The sequence below is a fragment of the Alternaria arbusti genome (assembly GCF_024043155.1).
Source record: "Alternaria arbusti strain BMP 1465 chromosome Unknown scaffold_8, whole genome shotgun sequence".
NCBI lineage: Eukaryota > Fungi > Ascomycota > Dothideomycetes > Pleosporales > Pleosporaceae > Alternaria > Alternaria arbusti.
Window position 1 is genome coordinate 1,378,108 of NW_026249948.1, and position 26,967 is coordinate 1,405,074.

The 26,967-nt window shown below is 53.2% G+C and overlaps 7 protein-coding genes and 1 non-coding gene across 8 annotated transcripts; 6 read left to right on the forward strand and 2 right to left on the reverse strand.

Moving 5' to 3' along the window:
- Positions 1-2,687: 2,687 nt before the first annotated feature.
- On the forward strand, positions 2,688-7,505 carry J4E86_006849 (uncharacterized protein; the record flags this gene model as incomplete). Its single annotated transcript, XM_051447373.1, has 7 exons — positions 2,688-2,912; positions 2,966-3,494; positions 3,553-3,779; positions 3,836-4,349; positions 4,400-5,181; positions 5,248-7,178; positions 7,232-7,505. The coding sequence occupies 7 exons, from the start codon at positions 2,688-2,690 to the stop codon at positions 7,503-7,505; spliced, it is 4,482 nt and encodes a 1,493-aa protein (XP_051301858.1).
- A 250-nt stretch (positions 7,506-7,755) lies between these two features.
- Positions 7,756-8,584, reverse strand: J4E86_006850 (uncharacterized protein; the record flags this gene model as incomplete). The annotated part of the gene is made up of 2 exons (XM_051447374.1): positions 7,756-8,414; positions 8,473-8,584. The coding sequence occupies 2 exons, from the start codon at positions 8,582-8,584 to the stop codon at positions 7,756-7,758; spliced, it is 771 nt and encodes a 256-aa protein (XP_051301859.1).
- A 1,179-nt stretch (positions 8,585-9,763) lies between these two features.
- On the forward strand, positions 9,764-11,407 carry J4E86_006851 (uncharacterized protein; the record flags this gene model as incomplete). Its single annotated transcript, XM_051447375.1, has 2 exons — positions 9,764-10,229; positions 10,278-11,407. The coding sequence occupies 2 exons, from the start codon at positions 9,764-9,766 to the stop codon at positions 11,405-11,407; spliced, it is 1,596 nt and encodes a 531-aa protein (XP_051301860.1).
- A 420-nt stretch (positions 11,408-11,827) lies between these two features.
- J4E86_006852 (uncharacterized protein) lies at positions 11,828-15,655 on the forward strand (the record flags this gene model as incomplete). The annotated part of the gene is made up of 2 exons (XM_051447376.1): positions 11,828-13,475; positions 14,451-15,655. The coding sequence occupies 2 exons, from the start codon at positions 11,828-11,830 to the stop codon at positions 15,653-15,655; spliced, it is 2,853 nt and encodes a 950-aa protein (XP_051301861.1).
- A 364-nt stretch (positions 15,656-16,019) lies between these two features.
- On the reverse strand, positions 16,020-18,276 carry J4E86_006853 (uncharacterized protein; the record flags this gene model as incomplete). Its single annotated transcript, XM_051447377.1, has 3 exons — positions 16,020-16,520; positions 16,576-17,922; positions 17,968-18,276. 3 exons carry the CDS (start codon positions 18,274-18,276, stop codon positions 16,020-16,022), a joined length of 2,157 nt encoding a protein of 718 aa, XP_051301862.1.
- A 380-nt stretch (positions 18,277-18,656) lies between these two features.
- On the forward strand, positions 18,657-19,866 carry J4E86_006854 (uncharacterized protein; the record flags this gene model as incomplete). Its single annotated transcript, XM_051447378.1, has 3 exons — positions 18,657-18,687; positions 18,725-19,423; positions 19,472-19,866. The coding sequence occupies 3 exons, from the start codon at positions 18,657-18,659 to the stop codon at positions 19,864-19,866; spliced, it is 1,125 nt and encodes a 374-aa protein (XP_051301863.1).
- Positions 19,867-21,028: 1,162 nt separating this feature from the next.
- J4E86_006855 (uncharacterized protein) lies at positions 21,029-22,748 on the forward strand (the record flags this gene model as incomplete). Its single annotated transcript, XM_051447379.1, has 2 exons — positions 21,029-21,218; positions 21,268-22,748. The coding sequence occupies 2 exons, from the start codon at positions 21,029-21,031 to the stop codon at positions 22,746-22,748; spliced, it is 1,671 nt and encodes a 556-aa protein (XP_051301864.1).
- Positions 22,749-23,103: 355 nt separating this feature from the next.
- On the forward strand, positions 23,104-23,192 carry J4E86_006856. The gene has a single exon. It is a non-coding gene; the product is annotated as a tRNA-Asp (tRNA).
- The last annotated feature ends 3,775 nt before the right edge of the window (positions 23,193-26,967 follow it).

The following is a 26,967-nucleotide window of genomic DNA, read 5'->3' on the forward strand; positions in this document are numbered from 1 at the left end:
GAAGCTTCCGCGGCTTCCATGACACCGTGCCGCGACTACGACTCACGCTCCGCTGTCAGTCGCGCTACTGTGTGGTTTTCTTTGTACGCCACCTTCCACCTTCTCATTTCCCATGTGTGCATATCCGGAACGGCTGTTGAGCCCGGCGCCATCACGTTCGAACAAGTCTCGCCTGCCGCTCCCGCGAAGCACGCCCTCGAGACCCACACTGTGATGGTGGGACGGATCCATCTCCAAGGCGCACAGCACTTTCCAAGATCCCGCTCATGATAGCTAGACATGATCCAGGTAGTCGACGTCGGATGACGATTACCCGGCTCCTACCGCTGGTTACCAGGCAGCCGGTATTTCCACCCTAGGGCAGCTCAATCCTCATGTGCGGCTTCCCTGCAACTGATCATGCCTTTTCAGGACTGTCAGCACACGTCGTACCATCTGTCGAACTGCCTTTGTAATCCGCGGAACACGAGCACGTTCAGAAATGCGCATCTACTGCATGCTGTCGCCACTATTCAGTAGGCCCCGGCGAAACTCATCTGTCTAGCGGTCGTCAATTTGCTTGACGGGAGCTCAGCCTCGTCGTATTCAGCTGCTATTGTGGGGTAGACAGCCGTCCAAGACAGATGAAAATGGCTGCAGGTACCCCAGAAACCTCATATTACCCGTACGAGCTGCGCAAGCCATGCACTTCACCTTTGGATACGCTTGCAGCTCTAAGCTAGTAGTGGAATCTTCCGGTGCCCTTTGGAGTGTCCATCGCAAGCTGTACCGGTCGATCAAAGCGTATGCGATCGGCGTTGCATCGATCATCACTCGAACTGCAAGGAAGCTACCAAACAGCATGGGGACCTACATCGGCACTGCCATGAACCTGGTGCCGTTTTTGCGCTCACATCACACAAGATCAGCCATCTGCCTTTCACTCGTCGACGTTGATTCCTTCAGCCTGTTTTCTTCACTTCCTCGGAGACCGATTTGGCACTCCGCCGGTATTCAATTCCGCGACCTTGACGAATCACTCGTCATGACAAAGAGGCTACTCCGTTATTCGGTCCACGAGGAACTAAGCTTCGCCTACGAACAGTCGATCACTGACAGAGTTCATCGCGTCCTACTGTACCCATTTCAGGTCTTCGTGCTCGCGCTTGAAGTCTACCGGGCTTCGCGCGCGAGCTTGACGTCTTTACGTGAGGGACTTTGGGCCTGTACTTTGGCGGGTTGGCAGGTCTATAACGGTGATTGGTACCGTACTCATTCCATGTCTCAGCACGTGAGTGTCTGCGTTTGAGGGTGATCAACATCGTTTCTATCTGAAAAATTGCCGCATCACCAGCCAAATTGTTGGATTGCGCCATCTTTAATTGGGGAGTAATGCAAGATATTATCGCGGTCAGACCGGTCCGTGTTCACTGTCACACTCCTCTCGGTGGCGGAGGTTTTGATCTCAATCAATCAGACTGCACGAACGCGTCTTCAAGCACAGGAGAATTTCTCTGTGATGACGTGGGTTGCATTCGACTCTCGTACTTGAATTTATCCAGTACGCAGGTGCGCCTCGGACAGCCAGTGTTGTACATGACCCGCATACGAGAACCCAGGGATCAATGAGAGTGATTTGTTACATCATCTTCCCACCCGGAGTATCAGTGGCATTCTCGTCAAGGAGTAGCTCCTCCGTCTGTAGCAATTCAGGCTACTTTGCAATTCGCGATGACTAAAGGGCCGATGAGCGGCCGTAAGCGATGTCTTCGCCTTTTTCGGAAGCCTTATTCCCTCGACCTTTGCATGTCCTATTTTGGCGCTCAACACAGCTAAAATAGGAAAGGACACCGCTGTCAAACGTTTTCAACACCCCTAGTTCAGAGCACGGTGAACCAACAGCAATGTCGCCGCGTTGCCCTGCTACGGCCCTTCGGGTGCGATCGTCGGCATGACAGCGCCGATCTCCAAGCCACAAGCCACAAAACAGGCGCTACGGCTGTGCCAAGGTGACACAGTGGTAGAGTAATTAAGGTTGAGGATTCTCTTCCCGGGCCGCCGTCCACACTGTTCTAAGCGCAAGGTGGTGGGAGGGGCGCTCGTCGTTGCTGCTAATTCGGGTGGATCCCAGGGCTAAACCAAATCCAAACACCATGCGATACCCCTGTCCATTCAAACAGTGTACAACACGACGCATGCAACCTGCATGCACCAAATCCGTACCAGGTTATGAAATGCCAGTCACGCACCCTACTACCGATATATTTTCCACCATCACTTTCCCGCTACCTGCTTTAGTGCGAGATGACGATGATCTCAGCCAGCCAACTCAATCTCATGCCATCAAAATGGCGATTGAAAGCCGTGTTCAGCTCATAATTAATACGTATGGCGCTACTAGTAGCTCTTGGGGATGAGAAAAGGTGTGTGTCTGTGTGGCATTGCGGAGCATTGGTCTGAAAAGATCTTCAAACATGCTACCGCCTCGTCCAAGCCGTCGCCGCGAGTAGTCAGAAACACTGACGCAGGGAAGCAAAGAAATAATCACCCTGCCACCCGTCCACATGATCAACATAGGGACTGGAACTACTCAAGCGTTTGTGGGGTTCTCGGGGTTCTCATAGTATCAAGAGTCCCTTCCCTATATGCTTCCCTCGATGCACCATCTACATTGCTAAACAACGTCGACGAGTTGATTCTCGCCCATAATGGCAACAAGTATGGATCGCAATTGCGCCTTGACGGACGACACCTTTGGTCCCTACGCCGGCGCGGAATGCCGTGGCGGGTTCGACTTTACTCTTCTCTTTTCAGAGATCTTTCTCTCCATCATACCTCTATCTCTGTTGATAGCTATTGCTCCCTTCAGGATCTACCAATTGTGGTGGAAGGAGACCAAGGTCTCTAGGTCTACCTTGTTATACACTAAACTAGTATGTACTTCATCGCGAGCTCAACACTCAGGTATCTGACCATTACACCACAGATAGCATGGGCCGTCTTCACTGGCTTCGAACTCGCCCTTCTTGTTGTTTGGTCGAACCGACAAGTCCGCAACAGTCGTGCTGAACTCCCTTCCGCTGCCATCAGTTTTGTCGGCGCATTGTTGCTAGGATGTCTCTCCTACGTAGAGCATATGCGAACCATTCGCCCATCATTCCTCCTCACAGTATACCTCCTCTTCACCAGCATATTCGATATCGAACGTTCCCGCAGCTACGGACTCTCCCCAGAGCTTGAGCATGTTGCCACCGTCTTCGGACCCCGCCTGGGGCTGAAGGTGTTCCTCGCTATAGTGGAAGCAAGAGACAAGCGCCGACACCTTCTGCCGGACTTCGTCAACAATCCCCCGGAGGCTACCAGTGGCATGTACAAGCGAGCGACTTTCTGGTGGCTGAACCCGCTGTTCAAAAAAGGATTCTCAGCTACGTTGAGCATCGAAGACCTCTTTCAATTGGACAAACACCTACAAGCCGACTACTTGCATCATTTGCTTGGATCATCATGGGCAAGAGGTAGGTCATGATCACGTCTGAACATTCTTCGCACACCCACTAATGCCAGAGCTCATAGTCAAAAACATCGGTACCCACTCTCTCTTCGGAATGACTCTGAGGAACCTGAAATGGTCTATATTGGCAGTCGTGCCACCCAGACTTTTCCTGATCGCCTTCAACTTTTGCCAACCCTTCTTGATCGAAAGGGCAGTCCTCTTCTCCCAAGAAGAAGACACGGCGCAAACTTCAAACATCGGCTACGGACTGATCGGCGCATACATCATTGTCTTCATCGGTATCGCAGTCAGTATATAACCGGGATAACATGTCGTGGACAGCTGCGCTAACCAACCCTGCAGGTTTCTACCGGCCAGTACATGCATCTAACTTTCCGATTCATCACCCAAATGCGAGGCGGTCTCATCTCGATGCTATACAACAAAGCGACAGAAGTCACATTGACGGACGTGGACGCTGCGTCTTCTATCACGCTCATGAGCGCTGATGTTGAACGCATTGTTACTGGCATGGAGACTGGCCACGAGATATGGTCCAATACTCTTGAAATCACCCTTGCGATGTATCTTCTGGAGCGACAGCTCGGCGCAGCATGCGCTATTCCTATCGGCGTTGCCGTCCTCTCATTGCTCGGCTCGATAGCAGCCACCAGCTTGGTAATGCAACGTCAAGCACTTTGGCTTGAAGGTATAGAACGGCGTATCGCAGCGACTAATGCTATGCTCAACTCAATGAAGGGTGTCAAGATGGGCGGACTCACTGAAGTGTTACGAGATGATCTTCAGAAGCTTCGAGTCGATGAGCTCAATATCTCCAAGAAGTTCAGGAAGCTCCTCATCTGGACTATGGGTTTCTGTAAGTCCTGTATCATGCAAAAACTCCCCTCATTCACTGACTTTCGATAGCCTACATCTCACCAATCGTGTCGCCCATCTTGGCGTTTGCTGTCTTCTCGATCATCGCACAAAACAGCGGCGGCCAAAGCACACTGGACACTGCCACCGTCTTCACTTCCCTCTCGCTGTTCACACTCCTCACTGAGCCTCTAGGATCTCTCATCATGGCACTTTCTTCGCTCATGGGAGGTGTGGGGTCGTTCAAGAGAATCCAGGAGTTCTTGACGCTAGCTCCGAGAAATGAGCAGCGCAGATTCCCTTCCATCTATGGTGGCAGCACAACGTCGCTGTTCGCAGGTGAGTCGATCAAGGGATCCGAGAGTTCTCAAAAGAGCCGCGGCTCTGTTGAAGTGAAGGAGTTTAGTGCGCTCGGCTCTCAGGCTATCGTGATCGAGAGTGGCTACTTCGGATGGGACCCGGTCAAGCAGCCATCTGGTACCTTGCAGGATATCGACATGATCGTCCCACGCGGGAAGATTACCATGGTCGTGGGACCGGTAGGGTGTGGTAAGTCAACCCTGCTCAAAGCAGTGTTAGGAGAGTTGCCTGTAATGGGTGGCTCCCTGCAGGTGTCTTCCCTGCGGATCGCCTTGTGCGACCAAACCCCATGGCATGTGAACGGCACAGTGCAGGAGAGCATTATCGGTGCAGCAGTATTCGATCATCGGTGGTACTCATCGGTTGTTCGGAGCTGCGCGTTGGATGAAGACCTCCGGCAATTACCTCAGGGTGATCAAACCGAGATCGGCAGCAAGGGTATCGCATTGAGCGGAGGCCAGAGCCAACGAATTGTAAGACACGCCAACACTCACCCCTCTTTTCTTGATTGAACATTACTAACCACTGTACAATTCCAGGCGCTTGCCAGAGCAGTCTACGCCCAGAAAGACATCATCATCCTCGATGACTGCCTTAGCGGTCTCGATGGCCAGACCGAGAACCGCATCTGGCACAGCCTCTTCGGCTATGAGGGGCTATTGAAGCGATGCAGAACTACTGTTCTTGTTGCATCCTCATCAGCCAAACGTCTACCCTACTGTGATCATATCGTCTCTCTCGACAGCAATGGTAGCATCTCGGAACAAGGCCCCTTCGAGAAGCTAAGCAAGTCAGGAGGCTATGTATCAGGCTTTGATCTCGGACGCGCCGACTGGGACTACCGCCCAGAGAAGCACATCTACGAAGAGCCGCCACGATACACTGAGCGTCAGGTCACCGACACCCAGCTCACAGAGGACGACGTCCAAGCGGAAGCGAACCGCCGCACTGGAGACACAGCCATCTACCTCTACTACATCAGCACTGTGGGCTGGATCCCGACGATCATCTTCATCATTTCCATTGTCATCTTCATCTTCGGTATCTCGTTCCCAACAGTTTGGGTGAAGATGTGGGCGGAGTACAACGAGAACCACCCCAACGAGCGACTCGGTTACTGGCTGGGCATCTACGCCATGCTTGGTGGGCTTGCTCTCTTCTTCCTCATGGTCAGTTGCTGGCAGCTCATTATCACGATGGTGCCTCGTTCCGGTGTCACATTCCACAAGAAGCTGCTGGATACAGTGCTCGCATCGCCCATGTCCTTCTTCTCCACCACCGATACCGGAGTGACGCTCAATCGCTTCAGCCAAGATCTCATGTTAATCGACATGGAGCTGCCAGTCGCTGCACTGAATACCTTCGCCACTTTCGTTCTGGTCATCGGACAAATGGTTCTCATCGCTGTCGCGGCTCCCTACGCAGCCATCTCATTCCCTGTCGTCATTGTCGCAGTCTTCTTCGTACAGAAGTTCTACTTGCGCACGTCGCGTCAACTCCGCTTCCTCGATCTAGAAGCGAAGTCGCCGCTCTACACTCAGTTCAACGAGATACTGGAAGGCTTGGCGACTATTCGTGCCTTTGGATGGCAGAGTTTTGTCGAAGAGAAAGCCAAGGCGCTGCTTGACCGCAGCCAGCGTCCCTTCTACCTTCTCTTCGCGGCACAACGATGGCTGACGCTTGTCTTGGACCTCGTTGTTGCAGCTGTTGCCACCATTCTCATCGTCCTCGTCGTCACACTAAAGGGAAAGCTCAGCGCAGGATATGTCGGTGTTGCACTACTGAACGTCGTACTATTCTCTCAAAGCATCAAGCTGCTCATCTCCTTCTGGACTCAGCTAGAAACACACATCGGAAGTGTGGCTAGGATCAAGAACTTCACCACCGATGCCATCGCGGAAGACCATGAGAGCGAAGATCACATTCCCGCTTCCAACTGGCCAAGCGCGGGCAAGATCGAATTCAGAAGCATTGAAGCATACCACCGACCCGGTGAGCCCGTCATCTCAAACTTCTCCCTCTCTATCAACCCTAGTGAGAAGGTGGCCATCGTTGGTCGCACCGGTAGTGGAAAGTCGTCACTAGTCCTCTCACTCTTCCGCATGGTCGAGCTCTCGTCTGGCAGCATTACCATCGACTCCGTCCCTCTTACCCGCATTCCTCGTCAAACCATCCGCAGCCGCCTCATCGGCCTACCTCAGGACGCGTACCTACTACCCGGCTCGATCCGCCTCAACGCCGATCCTTTGAGAGAGTCGAATGACAAGGCCATCATGGCCGCGCTGAAAGACGTCCAGCTCTGGGACATCATTGTGTCCAAGGGTGATGTCGACAAGTACGCGCATCCGCTAGATGTCGAGGTCGAAGACCTCCACTTCTCGCACGGACAGCGCCAGCTCTTCTGTTTAGCGCGTGCCATGCTCAAGAAGGACAAGTCCACCGTGGTCGTCATGGACGAAGCCACCAGCAAGTAAGTCATCGCACATCCCATCGCACTTTCTTAATACTAACAATGACGCTTAGTCTCGATGCTGCAAGCGACGCCCATGTTCAACGCCTTCTTCGCTCCCGCTTCCCACACCACACACTCATTACCGTCGCGCACAAACTCGACACCATCCTCGACTTCGACAAGGTCGTCGTCATGAACAAGGGCCAGCTCGTCGAGTACGGCTGCCCGCACAAGCTGTTGGACCGCCAAGGAAGCTGGTTCAAGAGCCTCTACGAGGACACCGCACGAGGAGGAGACGTAGAGGACGACGATGACGATGACGCGATAAACACCGTATCGCGATAGGCACAGAACTGGACATATACATAATGATAATGGGGTGACGAGTTCATTTCTTTGCACATATGTCTGCGGGTATACAAAACATTTCCTCCTGTCATCACATCGGAGCCAAAAGGCGTTGGGGCATAGCAGACTGTGATTATTTATTTCCACCTCTATATTTATGAAGAAGCCAAGAGGTCTTCATGGTATCATCAGATGTTAATCACACTTTCATAATAAATACAATCATACTCCAGATCCTCCACAGAAATCAAGACGCACGTGAAAGCTCTACCATAACCTCCTGGCCTTGGTTCCTGAAACCCTGTAGCAACCAATTCTTGATACCGGCGATGACGTTCTCGGGGTTGCCATCGACAGTGTAGGCGGCCACCATGTCGCTCTTGATATACACCAGACGGAGGTGCTTCAGGGACTTGTTGTCGAAGATGGATTTCATCCCATACTTCCGAACAATATCCGCAACCGACCTCGTCACCCTTCTCTTAGCCCTCTCAGGATCCACCCGTTCTAACTCTTGAAGCTGTCTCTCACCGAACATCGAATCTGTAACCGTCGACGTATGCAGAGTGAAAGTCATCTCTTGTAGCTCAGGCAGACTTGAAGCGAGAGCGAGATACGGGTTCGAACTTCGGTTATCGGTAATCCCGGAGAACCAGTGAAAGCCGTTCATGTCGACTTTGAGGATGTTCTTGTCGATGTCGGGAAGGACTTGCAGCATATCGCCGATGAAGTAGGTGTCGGTGGTAGAGGCGACGGTGAAAGTCAGAAGGCGGATGTAGGGAAGGACGGTGTTGTTCCATTCTTCTTCTTTTTCGGCGTTGAAAGTGATACCTTTGAGGAACTGGGGGCGACCGGGATTGGCTTCTGGTGTACTGGACTCGGCGGCGATGTCAACGGTGAAAGGGCCTAAGGAGATGGTATGGTTAGAGTTGGTGGATACAATGAGGAGAGGGGACTTCTTTACTATTGCAAAGGATGTTCCAGACGGCGATGTTGGCGTCATCGGGTACACGGACATGAGCCAATCCGTGGGCTTGAAGGTTGCCAGTGGTAGTGGGGTTGTTGGAGGTAGACATGGTGAGGGCGTGTATATCTTCTGGGTGGTGGCTCGGGTATGGGAAGAAGGATGATAATGTAGTGAAGTATAGCAGGCAGTGAAGTCTTGAAGTGTAGGTAAGGAGTCCAAGTCTAGTGGTGGTAGGGGATTCTTATATATGGCCTCAGTGCGAGACTGGGCTACGTCGTGCTCACCTGCCATAATGCCCGTGTGACAAGAGCGTTTACTTGAGGCAAAGGAGAAGGTCAAGCCAAAGGCGAAGAGGAGACTGATGACGCGATCAATAAATGACCAACGGAGCCATGTCTAGTATAGTTGACAATGTGAGAGCGATAGTGGGCTGGTAAACGCGCATTTTAGCGCTATCTATACATGATTTATATTCGCAATTGCGTCCAGTGTGCTCATGAGGCTCTATCATCATATCAAAGAAGACGTCAGGGGCCATTTGCATGTGACAAGACTCTCTCATTGCCGTTTGTATCCTCATTCACGTCAAGTCAGGGGACTACATCAGGTCCAGTTTGACATGGAATCGGTGTGGCAGCGCTCCGCAGAAAATGATGCATGCGACTGACTATAGCAAACGCTCTGAGAAAGCCGGGTATCCGCAGATGTCCGAGTCTCGGTCGAAGCTCTGTCTGGTATGACGACAAATCTTGCATTGAGAGAATCGTCGTTTTGAGATATCGTAAAGTGAGGGATGTGTGCGCAGAGCGATTCGAGTCAAATGCGTTCTGCGAGTGTAAATGTCGGTCCCTCCCAACGAACAACTACTAATCACCGAAACTATTTCAGCAATAAAGTTGGGGCCGGACAGAATGTTAATGTATGGTGTTGTTCGCGGAGTAATCAAGACGGGCGGCGGGTCATTATCTGACCGGCTAAACTTCGCTGCTGACATAAACCCGGCCGTGTCTGTGACGCGACACGACACTCGGCGTTGGAAGGATCGTCGGAATGCCCAGAGTAATCGCGGACCCGTTTCACAGCCCCGGGGCCGTCGCATGTCCCAGGGCGCGCTCTACACACTCATGAACACCCTCACGATGATATCCAGCTAACGATAGGTATCACTGACTTTTGCAGCTTGCTCCTTGCGTCCTTTCTCTTTGTTACCGTCGCGCCATTGGCATGCGCGTCAGCCACATACCCGCCCCCCTTCGTTCCTCCCGCCGTACGTCCACGAGCTATCGCAATGGCATTACAATTGGGTTCGCCGCGAGAATCCCTAGAAGAAGATGGAGCCCTCTTGACCCCGACAGAACCGGCCTTCCTGCCACCGCACAAACCGACCAAGAAGCCATGGGTACTCCTCGTAGTGCTCATCTTTATCATTGTCGCAGTCGTCGATGTGGGTGCCTACCTTGCCGAGCCACCTCTGACACGTCTATTTGAGGAGAATCTATGTCTCAAGTACTACCGCAAACAAGACCCTTCGGTGATCGATGGCGACGGAAGCATACCAGAGCAGCTGTGCAAAGTGGATGTGGTGCAGCAGAGACTCGCGACCATTTTTGGCTGGCAGGACATGTTCAGCGCGATACCGGGCATTCTTTTGGCTGTACCATATGGCACCTGGGCAGACAAAGTAGGGCGGAAGTGGATCGTCACAGCAAGCTTGGTCGGGTTGGACCTTGCCTTCGTCTGGGTGATGATAATAAGTAAGACGGCATTGCACGAATCTTGTATATATGCTAACGTATGGGTAGCCTACTTCAATTCTCTCCCTTTACAGCTGACGTGGTTCTCGAGCGCCTTCACGATCATCGGCGGCGGTCCAATCGTAGCCATGGCTATCGGTGTAACAATGATCTCCGACATTGTGCCTCCAGAAAAGCGAACGACGGTCTTCCTATACCTGACGGCCTGTGTCCTTGTTGCGGAAATGCTGGCACCGATAATGGCAGCGAGGCTGATGGAGAGCGGGAACTGGCTGCCTCTGCTATTGTCACTAGCGATACAGCTCATGGGGGTTGTTGTGGCTCTGTTCATCCCCGAGACGCTGCACCTGCGCGATCTGCCTGAACCCAAGGACAGCGGAGACCAGGTCTTCGAGCTACAGCCCACGCCTACAACCAGCCACTTTTCGCTGCGAGCACAACTCCGCAACTTCCAGGATGCAGTGCACTTCCTGAGGAGCGATTGGACCTTGAGCCTGGTCGTCCTTACGTTCTTGGCCAATAGACTGGGCAGACAGTGCATCTCGCTCCTGGTCCGTTATGCTTCGAAGCGTTACAACTGGGAGATCAAGAAGGCCGCCTACTTGCTCTCATTCCGCGCAGCCACCAACTTGGTGGCTGTCACTATCTTGATCCCACTAGCAAACTTCTTTCTCTTGAAGAAGCTGCGATTCCCTGCACACTGGGCTGATCTCTGGATCGCACGCGGATCCATAGCTTTTACTACCATTGCCTTCTTCGTCATGGGTATTGCCGCACATCCTTCACTTCTGATCATTGGGCTTCTCATTTACAACATGGGAACTGGTTACACCGCTGCAATGCGATCCGTTTCCATTCATGTTGTGGGCGGTCAGTCGAGTCCTGATATTGGCAAGCTCATGAGCACCATTGCGATTGCAGAAAGTATTGGCGCTATGATCGCGGGCCCACTGCTGAGCGAGCTGTTCCAGGTGGGTATTGGTCTTGGCGGCGCCTGGCTTGGTTTACCTTTCTTGACCTCCGTTGTGGTATTCGCGTTCATGACTGTTGTGACGAACTATATTGACGTGGGGGATAAAGAGCCGTCCTATGTGCCGGTGCACGACGAGGATGAGGAAGAGATACGCACGAGTGCGCTGGACCATGAGGAACTCGCCAGGCATAGAGACCTGCCATGATCTTGATATACAGACAGACTGCCTGGCCCACATTTAGACAATTCGACTTCTCATGCGCGATCGCGAAGGCTTTCTTTTCCATTTGGGGCGCATGTCATCTTATCAAGGTAGTAAGACTTCCCCAGGAAGGTGCGTTCCAGAGACAGCGGTATCTCCTACCATGCGAGGCCTGAAGTCGCCGCTTCTTCCACAGCACAAGCAGTGACTTACAAGACTGCAACTGCCGCAACAACATTTGGCTGCTGTGTCTTTCTTCCCACATGTTCGAATGCATCACCTCTCATACCATACCGTTGGTCGTGCTTCATTACCGCTGTTTCTGCTATATGCCGTCAACACGTCTTTAGCACTGCTTCGCTAAGTTGGCCGCACCCTCTTACCACACTACTCCAGCAACCACAGTTTTATCCTGCCACTCCGATGCTTGCTCGTGCGAATAGCGATGCAGGTACCCGACTCCGCCGGTCTAAGTCTGCCTCGACCGTCCACAAACGTCCCACTTCCATCGCCGAACCGCTGGATCTAGATGCGATCAAACAGCAGGCCCTGGCTGCAGCCACTGCTGCCTTTGCTCGTGCGCAGGCTCAAAATGCGGCAGACCGTAATGCAAAACGCAGTGTCGAGCTGGCGAGATCGAAGAGCAACGCCAGCCGCAAGTCTCTCACCTCCCAGGGCAGCCACTTTCCTCCTCGCGACTCGAGCTTCCGGTCTTTGCAGCGTCCGACGGCCGAGCAGACGAGAAGTGCTCAACGCCTGTCTCAAGCTTCAGCAGACTCTATGGAACAGAACACAGAGCAATTCCCGCCCTTCTATCCTACTCCCAGCGTTCATGGGTCGCTTTCCATACCGCGATATCTATCGACGCAGCCTTCGATCACGTTCAGCGAAAATGCTAGACCTAGTTCCCAACCGAAGTCCTTCAGGCAGAGTGCTTCATCCTCAATTACCTCGCAGCAGATACGGAAGGCGCGTTCCATGTACTACGCAAGCAGTGTTCAGACGGGATCACCGATTGCTCGGCCGCCGTCCAAGTATCTTACAACACCACCTGTAGCAAGCATCAGCCCGGTATCAGAACCCTCGCCCATACCTCTACCCTCTCGAACGATTCGGCCGTCACCACTGGCAGGCCCGCGTATGCCGGTCACAGTCGGACCTGACACTACGCTTGACAAAGTACGAGATGAGTATCTACAAGACTTTCAGCAGAAGGCGGTGAAGCACAAGCCGTCGATGTTTCTAGCGCCCTTCAAGAAACGACAAGACAAAGGAAATGATAAGGGCAAGCGTGTCGCGTCGGAAGCGCAATCGTTCTCTACGAATTATCAGCAAACACCCGACGAGTCGACGGTGGATCTTGCTTTGAGCGACTTCGTGCCACCCCAGGGAATCAAGGAAAAGAGATCGTTTTCTGGCTCCCTCAAAAGCAAGATCAAGAAGGTCTTTCGGCGCACGTCGGGCAAGTCGACCATTCTTCCTGTTCAGCAGATCGATGCCAGCCGTGACTACTTCCATACTGCGCACTACAGTCCACCCACTGCGAAAGAAGGACTCAGTATTCCTCCGCCTAACGAAGAAACATTGAAACGCATTCGTGCTCGGACACCGTCACTTGAAGGCGCTTACCCCGCATTTCTACGATCTGGATCCAGAAGCAACAGCACTGGAAGTGCACGGAGTAACCGGAGTCTTCACAGCGAAGCTAATGCTGCGAACATATCAGCTTCTCGAGTTACAAGTTGGGGAACTACTACCACCAGCGACACGCTGACACAACGTGCCATGAAGCGAATGACCGTTATCCATGAGTCTAAAGATAGCATTGGGAGCGAGGCAGACCGTGCGGCATCTACGAGTGCTTCGCGAAGGAAGTCTCTGCCTCTCCCACCTCTCGCTGCTTTCCGCGATCCCATGCCCATGGAGATCCTCACTGAAGAGTCACTTACGCCTGTCGATCCCAAACGCGTCTTTTCTGCATTGATGAAAGAGATAGGATCGTCAAAATCACAAAAGTCTTCAAGCCCCGCCAAACGAACACCAGGCGCAGAAAGCGATGTTTTTGAGTCCAGTACTACCAAGCTGTTCTCTCATACACGAGAATTGCATTCCAGTGGAAGTCGAAACCTTCGTAGCAGTATCGATCTAGAACAGCGACCACCATCACGACGACCGGCCACGTCCCAAAGCACTCAGAGCAAGACCAGCACGATCAGATCTTTTGGACGGGCGATCAGATCCACCATCCGCACAGTCACACCCATCGGACAACACTCATCACCTGATCCAGGCCCTATCAGTCGTGTGGATGGCATGAAAGGAGTAAATCGAAGAGAGGAAACGATGCCTTCGGCAGGCAGCACGCCTGAGTCTGATGATACACAGACCGATAGTGATGGAGCTGAGCGCAATTGTGCCGTTCAGATGTTTACTCCAACGACATCGCAAATCGAGAAGCGTGTAGAGAGAGCTAAAGACTGTTGGAAGACTCCTCTGGATGGGGCAGAGCACGTCCAGTTCCCGCGTGAAACTGGCAGAACTTACGATGTCGCATCGTTTGTTCACCGGACTGATGACTTCACGAAACCGGCTGTTCAAGATGACAAAGAAGTTGCACCGGGCGCTCGTGGCATGGCTGGTCAATTCCCACGAAGACTGCCTGTTTCGCCTAGAGTATCCGTATCACCAGCTTCTCACACTGCCATGACGCCAATGTCTCCCAGCATCTATTCACGAAACACAGATGGCGTCAGCATCCTTCCTAATGACAGTGTAATGTCTTTCGGAGGGCCTGGTGAGGTTGAGCAATCTCAGGATGGCGGCTCAGCAGTCGTTTCAACTAGTCGGTCAATAAGAAGCTACGTTGTGGGGACGCCTTCTCCCCATCGTCGCGAACCTACTCGGACTAGTCGTGACTGGAGGGCTTGGTTGTCGCATGAGATCTCTGGTATGGAGCTTACCAGTCAAGAAGATTTAAGAATTCATGATCGGTATACCACTCCATCAAAGAAAGTCAGACCAGATTCGAGCTGTACATCACGTACAGAACACGAGGACACGACAGTGGTTCTTAGGGGATCGCTCGATATCTCCACGCCGCGACCGCATGCCGATGATACAAATGAGACTACTGAATCGACTGTCACCCGCGCAGGAGATCTCAAGCGTCGCGATGACGATGGCGCACGTGCTGCGACGTCAGACGCGGAGAAGTCTTCGTCGCACATCGGCACTCGCGACAGCAACCATACCCCAGTTCGACAGATTGTTGATACTGAAAAGCTCATCAAATACTCTCAGCCCGAATCGAGGTCTCTTTCGAACAGGCAGCATCTACTGTCAACACCCGAAGGCCACGCATCTAGATCGCGCCAGGCTTTTGAAAGGCCAGAATTGCCTTCAAGAAATGACCGGTTTTCTTTCCTTGATACTGGTCGGCGCTCTGGTAGCAACGTCCTTGAATCAGCCACCGAGACACATGCGCCGGGCAAATCCCAATCCTCGCCCAAGTCCACACCTGATCCCAAAGCTACCACCAATACATCTGCCCCAGCCACGAATGAGACTACACAGCGCGTACCAATCACTACCCTCAAGAGGAGCCCCGCGCGCAAGGAGAATATTACTCCCCCATCCCTCCGCAGTCACAAAAGCTCCACCATCTCCCCGCTAGGTCTATCGACGCGACCAAACTCCCAGCAACTACTGTGTACGCCCCGCCGTAACTCACCCAGCACCAACGTTCACACCCTTGAAACACCGTCAGCAAAGAAGAATACCAGCTCAGCAGAAATAGTAACGCCCCTCCGTCCTCGTATCCGCGCAACTTTACGGCCCATGTCGCCCGAGAAACTCGCTCGTAGACCACGAAGCGCCTTCGACCTCCGCGGCACCAACAATACAGGTCGTCCCGCCGTCATAGACATGGATAACTACTCTCCACTTCCTGGCTCAGAGCTCCGTCGTCCAGCACTAACACTGAAAACTTCGACTAGTTCATTGGCTATGAGTAAGGAACCGTATCCTGAGACCAGAGTTTCTGTTGGGAGGGGTATTGAAAGTGTGCTTGGCGGTGAAAGCCCTGGGAACGGAGGCAGGGATGGCAATGTAACACCAGGTCAGCGAATGGCCGACAAATTCTTAAGGCAGAGGAAGAGTGAGAATGCTTTGTCGCCGGGTGGAAGTGCGGGAAAGCAGAGCTTGAGGGGTGGGTTGGTGTTGGTTAGGGAGGATACGCCTGCGTTCTTGTGACCATACAATTATCTAGAGATATGTGTATCGCGACAGAGATATGGCGATGGGACTCTTTGGATACACGTAAGGGTGGATATGCATGACATGGGGTTGGGTAATTGGATGGTCTTTGATGGGATATGGGGGCTTTTGGGCGGTTTTGCTGTTCGGTTGGCTACTTGGTATGGTATATGCCCGGTATTTTGTAGTTTTGCTGGCATCAATCGCAGTTACATCTTTACGTGTTCACGTCTCTATATGCATACTCCGAAAAATACAAATACACAATAACAGGGTATTTTACTACAAAGGAAAAACGCTGATGTTGAATCCACCTCTTCTCTCTCCTCCCATCCCTTATCTACCCATTCCCTTTGACTCATCACAACAACTCCCCCTCCTCATCCAACCCCCCTTCATCCTCTTCCTCCTCGAAATCCATATCCGCCGCCGCCTCATCCGCCTTCCTCTGAACCTCCTTCAACCCACTCATCTCCTCAACCCAACCCCTCTCATTCAGCGCCCTAGCCACAAACTCCCACGGATCCTTATTATACGCCTCGAGCACCCTATCGCTACACGCAGAGCAGCAGTCATAGGGTTTGCCTTCGACTTGCAGGTTCGAGAAGGTGGATAGGTAGCCTCTTATCGTATGGGGAATTGTACCGAGGGGGTGTTGGAAGGGTGGTGGGAGAGCGGGGTGTGAAGGTGCGGGTGTGGGGGGAGTGTTGTTTTTGGGTTGGATGGAGGGGGGTGCTGCGCGGGCTTGGGAGGGGTGCTGCAGGATGGACATGAGGAGTTCGACGAGGAGGGAGGAGGCGAGCGGGGCGACGCCGGGGCGGGTTACGGTGCATTGTTGGTCGAGGGTCGCGTTGCTTAGGGACTGTTTTATTGGGGTTAGCGGTGTGAATCTAGAAGTATGGGATAAGGGAACTTACATCTGCGGGCGCAACGACGTCGTTGCAGAAGTAACATCCTAGTTCTACTTCTCCCCTTCCTTCTTGCGTTGTCTTCAGGCCGTGGCGCATGACTACGTAGGTGTCGAAGCCTAGTGCGGCGTTGAGGACGATCTTCCCGTAGGCTTTGCCCATGACGGTCGGCAGCCATCTACTCTCTCGTGTGTCCATGAGCAGGAAGATGGCGTCGTGTTCGCTGATCAGCTGCTGTAGCTTCTCAAACTCGGCCTTTGTCTTTGCGCTATCGGTCATTGGGTGACCCAGCATCGGTACCTCCATGACGTGCCCTTGAGCGTCAACGCCTGGGTATATCTCTTGCAGAGCCTCTGCCGCCCTTTCGGCCTTCTTTGCGCCGCCTTGTAAACAGTCGTTGAAGTTGAAGAGAGGCTGCCGTACGGGGTTAGAGAAGCTGACTGTGGCGTTGTCGATGAATGTGATCTTTCTTACACCCCATCCCATCAGCGTTCTTGAGACGTAGGTGCCTAATGTTCCCGCTCCGAGCAACAGACACTTGCAGTTCTTGATGACGTCCAGGTCGATGGTAGGAGCTATCCGCCACTTGATCAGCTTGAGGTTGAGGTCCACAGCCTGATCTGCCAGTTTGCGCTCGTCCATGTATTCAGAAAGATCCACGTTGCGCGATGTCAGCTTGCCTGATTCTGTCCGTTCCCAGCCCGTTACTTTGGGCAACTTGGGTGTCTGTGGGCGAGTGTCTGGTGTTTCGGAGGTGGGCACTGCCTCGGGTATTGGGTCTGACCGTAGTTGCAGGATCAACGAGTTGGAGTGGTCACGTCGTGTGTGGGTGTCGCGATAACACATGATTTGAGCGTCGTTGAGGTGCCACCGATTCCGCATCAGCACGAGCAAGTTGCGAAGGGGCCAGCCTGGGTTGGTTTCGTATGTGGAGGGGTCGGCGAAACATATGAAGCGATCTTTGCTATCCACCTTGTCGAAGAAGCCCTTTTCGTAGGCCTCCAGTCTGCCTATGGACCATGTGTATCCAAATTCTTCCAAGGGTGAGACGGGCGTTTTTGGCCTCTCTTCTGGATCTCCGCCACCTTGTATGCGCTTGGCTAGGAAGAAGCCTCTTTGGCGGACGTCTGAGCTATATCGCCACGTCTGCACCGCGTCTACCAAGTATGTAGTCTCCCTAGAGTGTAGCCTTGTTGCCTCCCCAATCTGCTTCCACGGTGGATCTGACTGTATGGCGGGGAAGCCAAAGTGGTATGTGAACTTGTACTTCTTGAGGTTTGCGAAGATGATGGCTGTGAAGGAGGAGAGGAGGGAGGGGCATTCGTATATCGAGCCGTCGTGGATAGCATCCCATATCTATGCCGCGTCAGTTTTGATCGCAGGGAGAGATGTTGGACGTACTGTTTGGGCGCATCGTTCGAGTATGGCGGCGCGATCGAGACTCTTGTAGTCTTCTATCGTGTTGCAGTTCTTGATGATGCCTTCGGCGCGGCAGAACGTTGGAGGGGTATCGTCCGACGTCAGCGCATTCGGGTGTATCTGTACTCGCATAGATCGCGACGAGTGCTCTCCAGGACGGACTTCGTACAGGCCGAGCACCTTGCGCGCGGAATCGTCGAGTTTGTCATGGTTGATTTTGATGTGCGCGAGAGCGGCATAGAACTGGACGTCGACATCACTCAGCCAGGGCGCAAACTTGAGGGTGGACATGGTGGGCGGTAATAGCAGATGGTGGGGTTGCGATGAGACGGAGTGAGGATGCGTGGCGAGGCGGAGATGTAGTATGCAGGGGATGTGTCCTAGCAGGCGATGATGATGCCAGTCATACGAACAAAAGCAATACACGTGCAGCTGTCAAGAGCGCCTGCGTGTGACAGTGAATGTCCTAGTGATGCTGAGGCAGCCGCACGCTTCACCCCGCGCGCCGTCATGGGTCCAGCCCTGAGCGATCGATGAGCGAGGCCCCGCCACGCTAGACGCGTTCCTGCAGCCGACCACGCGCTTACCCGCTGTTAGCAATCCGAGATTCGATCCACGAGTCCGCCCTTGCTGTTCCCAGGATACAGCACATCTAGACGACATCTATCGCTATGCTTATTGGATTGTGCGGAGGCAAGCACCGTCCGAGATTATATGAGACGAGGCTGACAGGGCACAGGAATATGCGCGGGCAAGTCGTCGATAGCTTCGTACCTCGTCGAGGAGCACCAGTTCATCCGCCTACGCCTGGCGCGAACTGCTGAGACGCCCCCAGAAGAGAAGTCAGCTTCCAACACACGTGTCCCTTCGCCGGTCAAGTCGTCCGTAGACGCACGGCATACCTTCCCGAGCATCGATTCGCTACTCGACTTCGTCACGTTGAGATGGAGAGAACGATTCGTTACAACGGATATATGGGACGAAACGGTCGTTGATGCCCTGCTGAGGCGTCCTTTCTTCCTCCTCGTCAGCGTCGACGCGCCTGTCAGTGTGCGATGGCAGCGGTTCAAGGCCCGATGTGCTGCCACGGACCACACACCGCCTACTCTCGAGGAGTTCGTTCTACGCAATGACAAGCACTTGTTTGCTCCCAGAACAGGCCTAAGCGCCCTCTGTCAGAGAGCACAGCTGAAGCTACTTAACTCGTCGTCCGACATGGCTTCCCTGCGTAGTGCCATCTTGTTCCTGGACCTCATGGACGAGGCCCGCGTACGGCCAAGCTGGGATCAATACTTCATGCAGTTGGCAGACCTGGCAGCGCGCAGGAGCAACTGCATGAAGCGACGAGTCGGTTGCTGCATAGTACGGGAGAAGCGTGTGATTAGCACCGGGTACAACGGTACCCCACGTGGCATGACCAACTGCAACGAGGGCGGATGTACGTTCACACTCGGGAATCCCCACGACATAGACTAACAACATACAGGCCCCCGCTGCAACAACGCCGCACAGGGAGGCGTTGGTCTCTCCACCTGCCTCTGCCTGCACGCCGAAGAAAACGCCCTGCTCGAAGCCGGCCGTGACCGCATCGGCGAGAACGCCATCCTATACTGCAATACATGTCCCTGCTTGACCTGCAGCGTCAAGATTACACAGGTTGGTATCAGTGAGGTGGTCTATAACCAAGGCTACCTCGTGGACGACCAGACGGCCAAGATCTTTACTGAGAGCGGCGTCAAGCTGCGCCAGTTCTCGCCGCCTGCAGACGGACTAGTGGATCTGAGCATCGGCGTGGGCGCAGACAAGCAGGAAGAAGACAAGGCAGAGGATGCCAGAGAACTACTCGATGATATGAACTTCCTGCGGCCTGTGGACAATTAGAACAAGCTGTCAGCATAGACAAGCCAGATAGAAACCACGCCATCCGACACGCATGTAGTCAGGTGGGAAAGGCTGTTGGCGGCGCGTGGTGGCGCATGGCGTTGCTCAAGGCCAACGCCTCACGAGGTGCGTGCGCATGTCAAAGGCCACTACATGTCTTGGGCAACGACATCATGCCAATTCCGGTGCCTACAGACCTTCTGTTGGCCATCAATTGCGATGCGCATCGTTCCAACTTCGACATGCTAGGGTTGGCGTTCGGGTACCGACGATGAAGGGATAGCTACAAGAAGGGCTGGCCATAGCATAGCCTTGCCGGGCAACACCGCCACGACCGCACACGCGACCGTCAGCAACGGTTCGGTTCGCCCGCGTGGCCCTTCTCATATTAACAACCTCAAAAACGCGCAACACTTAGACTTCGCATTCGGCCCATGACGTTTGACCTTGAGTTCCGTAACTCGTGTTGCTGACTCCTCATTTCCCCGCCTCAACAGTACCCTGAAGTTTAACAAGCTTCGGCCCGCCTTGTCGGGTTGAACTTGGGCCTGATGACGCGCCCACGCGGCGCGGTACCAACACCGTCACTATCACGGTCACCGCCATGCGATAGCAACATGAATCTTTCGTAATTCGCTTTACGAAGACATACGGGAGAAATACCGCTTGTCGTCGTCAATGTACCTACGGTAACCGTGCTATCGTCCGTCGCTCCACAAGCTTGACCAAGCCTCGACAAGCATCCGCTTCCGAGGCTTACACTCTGAGCTGGTCTGGGCACATCGAATGCACTAAACAGAGCCGCGGCGAATCAACGCCAAACATCATGCGAAAATCTCGGTCTAATCTTCGTGTAGTCCTGCTTCAGGAAGGTGCCTAAGGTTGTGCTTCTGTTTGTACTGCGTCATCTCGCATACCTCGTTGGTGCTCGCCCTTCGGCTACAAATCTCAACGCGATAGCATGCCCTGCACGACCCGGAAAGTGGCGTTTGCGAGGTTTATTACCGAGCCTTGCTGATGCCTCCGCCAACCTCCTGCTCTTCCGGGGTAAGCGCAAGGGTTTGTATACCGCAATGCCGTCACGTAGCAAACGTTCAAATACTCGCCTTGGGCCCGGTTCTTCCGTGCCAGCTCACAGCCGCTTTCATCAGTCAATTCCAAGATGAAGCTCCTTTCGGTGGTTGGTTCTTTGCTGTGTGCTTCTACAGCTCTTGCTGGAAGCTCGCCACACAAGCGTGGTGTGTTTGAGAAGGTCAGGCCTGCTGTCGAGAGGCGTATGCCGGGAGAGGCTTTCAAGCATCCCGAGATCCAGAGGCGTGCCGAGAGCTTCTTCTTGACCAACAAGACTGAGTGTTAGTATTCATTGTCATACTGTGATACATCAGACTGATAAGCCAATAGCCTTCGCCGTCAACGGTACTGGTATCCCAGAGGTTCCTTTCGACATTGGCGAGAGCTACGCTGGTCTGCTGCCCATCTCGGATGATCCGGAGGAGACGCGAAAGCTCTTCTTCTGGTTCTTCCCTTCCACTCAGGCTCAGACCCCCGAGGAAGTTGTCATCTGGCTCAACGGTGGCCCAGGATGCTCTTCGCTCAGCGGTTTCCTTACGGAGAACGGCCCGTTCACCTGGGAATCTGGCACCCTCGCCCCAGTCCAGAACCCTTACTCATGGACCAACCTCACCAACATGCTCTGGGTTGAGCAGCCCGTAGGTGTTGGATACTCGCAAGGTACTCCCAACATCACCGACGAGGTTGAGCTTGGCAATCAGTTCCGTGGTTTCTACAAGAGCTTCGTTGATCTCTTCGGACTCTACAACTGGAAGACCTATATCACCGGAGAGTCATACGCTGGTTACTACGTCCCCTACATTGCCGACAGCTTCATCACTGCCGACGATGACAAGTACTTCAACCTTGCCGGTATCTCCATCAACGACCCCATCATTGGTGACGAGACCATCCAGCAGCAGGTTGTCCTCCTCCCATTCGTAAACTTCTGGCAGAACCTGCTCTTCCTGAACGACACGTTCATGGAGCAGATCACCCAGCACCACAAGGAGTGCGGTTACACCGACTACATGGACAAGTACTTCACCTTCCCCCCACCACAGGGCGCTTTCCCCGTCCTCCCCGACCCGTACAGCTCGGAGAACTACACGTGCGACCAGTTCGACAACTTCTACTCCGCTATCCTCGAGGTGAACCCCTGCTTCAACATCTACCACATCACCGAGACATGCCCGCACCCATACTCCCAGCTCGGCATAGTCAACACCGGCGACTACTCGCCCCCAGGCGCCGAGATCTACTTCAACCGCACCGACGTCAAGATGGCACTCCACGCCAACGTCAGCACCGAGTGGCTCCAGTGCACCAACACCAACGTCTTCGGCAACGGCGACGACGAAGGTTCCGACCAATCCCCCGGCCCCGCCAACAACGGCGTCCTCCAGCGCGTCATCGAGTACACCAACAACACCATCATCGGCTCCGGCGACCTCGACATGCTCCTCAGCACTAACGGAACTCTCTTCGCTATCCAGAACATGACCTGGAACGGCGCCCAGGGTCTTTCTGAGTACCCCACCACCCCTCTGTACGCTCCTTACCACCCTGAGTACAACGGCGGTGCGCTTGCGGGTGCTGGTTACCAGGGCTACTGGACCGCCGAGCGCGGTATGATGTTCTACACTGCCCGTCTTGCTGGTCACGAGCTGCCTGGTTACACGCCTGGTGTTGCGTACCGCATGTTGGAGATTCTCCTCGGACACATCAAGGACTTCAGCAGCACTGAGAACTTTGTTACGCAGACTGGTAACTTCACTGGTACTGGAACGATTTACAGGAGGGGTCTTGGTATGGACAGCATGCAGTTTTAGATGCGCGTCCTGAGAATGCGATGATATAAAGGAAGAATATATATGAATCTAAGTGTTGAACAAACAATCTATCTGCATACCATGCGTATTGTGTGATGAGTCTGTTATTGTGAAGATGCGTGACAATCTGCTCTTCGATGGGTCAATCGCTGACTCGGTTCCAATCGCCGCTGCGACCCGAATACCCCACCACACAGATTTTCACTGCCCAACCAACATCTTCCACAAACCTCCCCGATACGTAGCCAGGAGTGATGCAAGCAGCTGACGGTATTGAGGCCGGATCAATCAGGTTATTTACTATACGTTCTTGAGGTTTGCCATCAACCACCTACTCAACAATAAAGTTGATCAATCTTCAGTAGTATAGTGGTCAGTATTTCCGCTTGTCATCTTGCAAAAGACAACTCGCGGGAGACCGGGGTTCAATTCCCCGCTGGAGAGACTTCCTTTTTGCTGTTCCTGCTTCCCCGTAGCTGTCCACAGTCTTGGTCGATGGCATGGCATGAAATGGATACGTGATTAGTGATCATGTGTATGCTTTTTGCACGTCGCGGAAGCTAGGCATTGTAGATAGTGTTGGAGTGGTTTGGGGACGCACGGGAAGTGTGTGGGCTCTGCAGCACACGATGTATTGTTTTTGTTGTAATGGTGCTTGGGTAGTAGGGTCCGTGTGTTTAGACATGGCACGACCGCGGAAGCTAGGGATAGTGGTAATAGTCTAAGGGTGCATACAAAGTGTATGTAGGATGTTATGTGTTGTTTTTGCGAAGGGTGTTTGGGGGCTTGGGTCCGTGGTTTTGGTCCGCGGAAGTGCATTATGCGAGGCGGGAGACCCAGGATACTAGGTATCTACTAACCAGATGATGCTTTTGGTGACTATAGAAATGCGCTTCTTGGCTATACATGTGCTTCTTCAGTCTGGACTTGGGTGGAAGCTAGATACATCCCGAGGTTCAAAGAGGCGCGTTAGCTACGCGGCAGCGCAACGTTGCGGGAGCCCCGGAGGTGTCCCGCCTGGCCGCCTGCACCGCGAGTCCCCAACCATCACCTACGCGACAGCTTGACTACTGTACTTCTTACGAAACCTGCATGATATATATGTTTGAAGCGCATTAATCATTAGGTCCGCGGATGCCAGACGCCACACGACAATGCTATGTAAAAGCAACCACCGTCAACCTTGGAAAGACGCGGCACAGTTGCGTTGCTTGGACCTGCCGGCCACCTTTCCCAGCTGCCAAACGCTGGCACGCATCGATACCATCAAACTCCCAACCTGCAGCACATCGAGAGGACGGTCGCAGGAACCCTTCAAACAGAAAACGCTGAAGAGCATACACGATACTCCTCGATAGTCACAAATCCCAGTCCCAGACACACCGCAGTAACCTTCCAGTTTCCCTTCTCGGGAGTCGCGGACACAGGCGCGGATGCCTCGTCCCTGCTTCCAGACCCGACCTTTTTTGAGCGGGTCTGAAAAGATGTCTATTCTTGCGAAGAGGGCGATGTTGAGCCTAGGTCGCGAGCGATGTTACCCACACTCCTTCGCCGCCCATGCCCAGTTTGCTGTGTTACTCTGAGCAAGCCTAATGACGCAGCAATGTCAGTGTTACCAGTGCTGCGCCTAACATTGGGCGTGTCATCGAGGATCAAAAGCATGCCTTTCTCGACGACATCCAGAACATGCAGTAATTCGTGTTCGAACGCGCTCTCGTCTCGTAGCCTCTGAAGCATCTAGCAAGCAGTCGTTAGCTCTCGCTTTACAGTGTTAATGGATATGCGCTGACCTTGACTACAGGAGGATTGAGCTGTGCGAAACCTTCCGTGATGACGAAGAAGCAAGAATTTCTATTACCAGAATCGCGTTCGCGTTCGCGTTGGAACTCTTTTAGAAGATCCTGTCCCCCACAGTACCAGCACACGAACTCCAAAAACACGCATCCAAGTGCCCATACATCACACTGAGGGCTGAGTTTTCCGTGCGGCAGTTGGCACTCGGGTGATTGATAAGCCTCTGTGTAGGGAACAGTGTGCTTATCTTGCGCCGAAATTGCTTCTTCTTCGCTGAAATGCGCGCTCCCAAAGTCAGACAGCTTCAAGATGCCCAGATCTGTATTGGACGACTCCGCTGAAGATGCGCGAGGGAACCAAAGGATGTTCTTGGGCTTGATGTCGCCGTGTCGGCCGGACAACATAAAGTCCCGCTGCCTGATCGATCCATTCGATTGTGAGCGATGTCGCCCAGCTCCAGCCTCTGGTACTGCGAATGTGATGTTGCCAAGCATAGTTGTACTCGAAAATGTCTTGTATCGATGTATGTAGGAGACCGCCTCAGCTAGGCCATGACACTGTTCCTTCAACCAGGTAGATAGTGCTGCATTGTCATGACACGTTCGTGGATCTTTTGTTTCCCAATACTCAGCGAGGTCCATCTCAGCCCAAGGAAGAATGAGGCAAAGGTGATTGTGTTGCTCGTAAGTCGCGAGTAATTTCACTAGATGGCGGTGCGCATGTTCTTGCTTGCCCAGATTCTGCAGTACTTTCAATTCATGAAAGGCGTCACGACCCCGGTTGCTGATGAAGATCTTTTTCACTGCAACGATATTATTAAGAACCTAAACATGCGATTAGCCAACGAGAAAGACGGTGCAAATGGTCACTTACTTCTTTGTTGTCAAATGCATGATGATCGTGATGAACTTTAGCTTTGTGTACTTGCCCAGACCCACCTTTGCGACCAATGTTGTCCCATTCTGTGAATGGTAAGATGTGGTTTTCAGAAACTTTGCAGTGCGATTCTATGCTACCGTTTGGCCTACGGAAGAAAGGCGCAAGAACCCACCACTGGTATAGCACGAATTGACTCACATCGTACGATCTCTTTAGGCACTTCAGTACCGGTTGCGCTTCACCGAAGCGCCGCAGTCTGAGGACATCTTGTTGAAGAACAAGAGGCAAGTCGGCATCGCAGACTCGTTCTCTCACAAAAGACCATATCTTGCGTGGTCGATGCATCAGCAGCAGGATTGCGAAAATCCGTTGATAAGAAGGCCTGTCGAGTTGGGCCGTGGCGGCAGGGTTGGGCGGACTCGCCTGGCCGTGTCGCGCCCCCTCATCATCTGCGGGCAAGTCGATTATGATATCGACAGCCAATCGCCGATTGCGCCGCAAGTATTTCGTCGGAAGATGTACTACCCTCGATAGTTCACGTTCGACTGATGTTGGAGTAACAAGCGTGTCTAATTTGCCTTTGGGTAGGAATTTTCGCTCGGTGGATGGCTCGCGGATCAAGGCTATTCGAAGTTGAACACCCAGGCGATCCTCGTCAACAACATGGCCGCCGAGAGTCAAGTCTTCTGTTCTCTGACGAGGTACTCTTTCCATAGTTCCCTCTCTCTCTCTTCGTGTCGTACTTCCATTCTCTGCAACGTATGGTGGCGAGTGGAGGACAGCTGAGTGAGGTCTCCGTGGAGCCCCTTCTTCCCTTGGCTCTCTAGGGGTCGTGGCCAGCAACCCACTTTCAGAAAGAACCTTTCTGTGACGTTGTTGAGCCGGTCCTCGGATCAAAGCGCTCCAACTCAAACGACTTGTGCTAGGCCTCTGACGATATGGCAGGGTTGTGCTCTCGTTGTCTACGTCGGTTGCCGATGCTGCTCTTGCAGGTTGCGTCACGTCGCTCTGCATCGCGCTGTGTCACCTGTCATCAGCTGTAGTCTAATGGAGAGACTTCAGGATTTGTATACCTAATCACGCTTTGATTCGTTCACCCTGCAGCGTAGCGTTTCTCGTAGATGAATTAGGCAAGCTCTTTTTCGAAGCATCCGTTCGTTCGATACTTCCAAGGTTGTGCAGATATCGACATGTCTTCTGCATCACCGACTGGACAGGCTAAACGATGACGCGAAATCAAGTTGTCCCGCCCACTTATCATGGCTACTCGGTTGTAAGGCATGTCAGCTGTAGTGGCTTCAGTATATCACATGGATGGTAGGAGGACCTTCAGCCTCGACCCCGCAGTCACCGCACGGGCATCCCGTCCCGCTTCCAGGCCGCCTAAGCAATTTGCCTTGCCGCTGCCTTCTTCTCACATCCCCACAACACCCACTTACACCTTACAGCTGCACACCAAGTCCAGCCACAATATCGAACATGTGCGCCTGATCACGAATGTCTGCATGTAGCAGTCCGGGATCATTCGAAAGCCTTATCTCTGCGC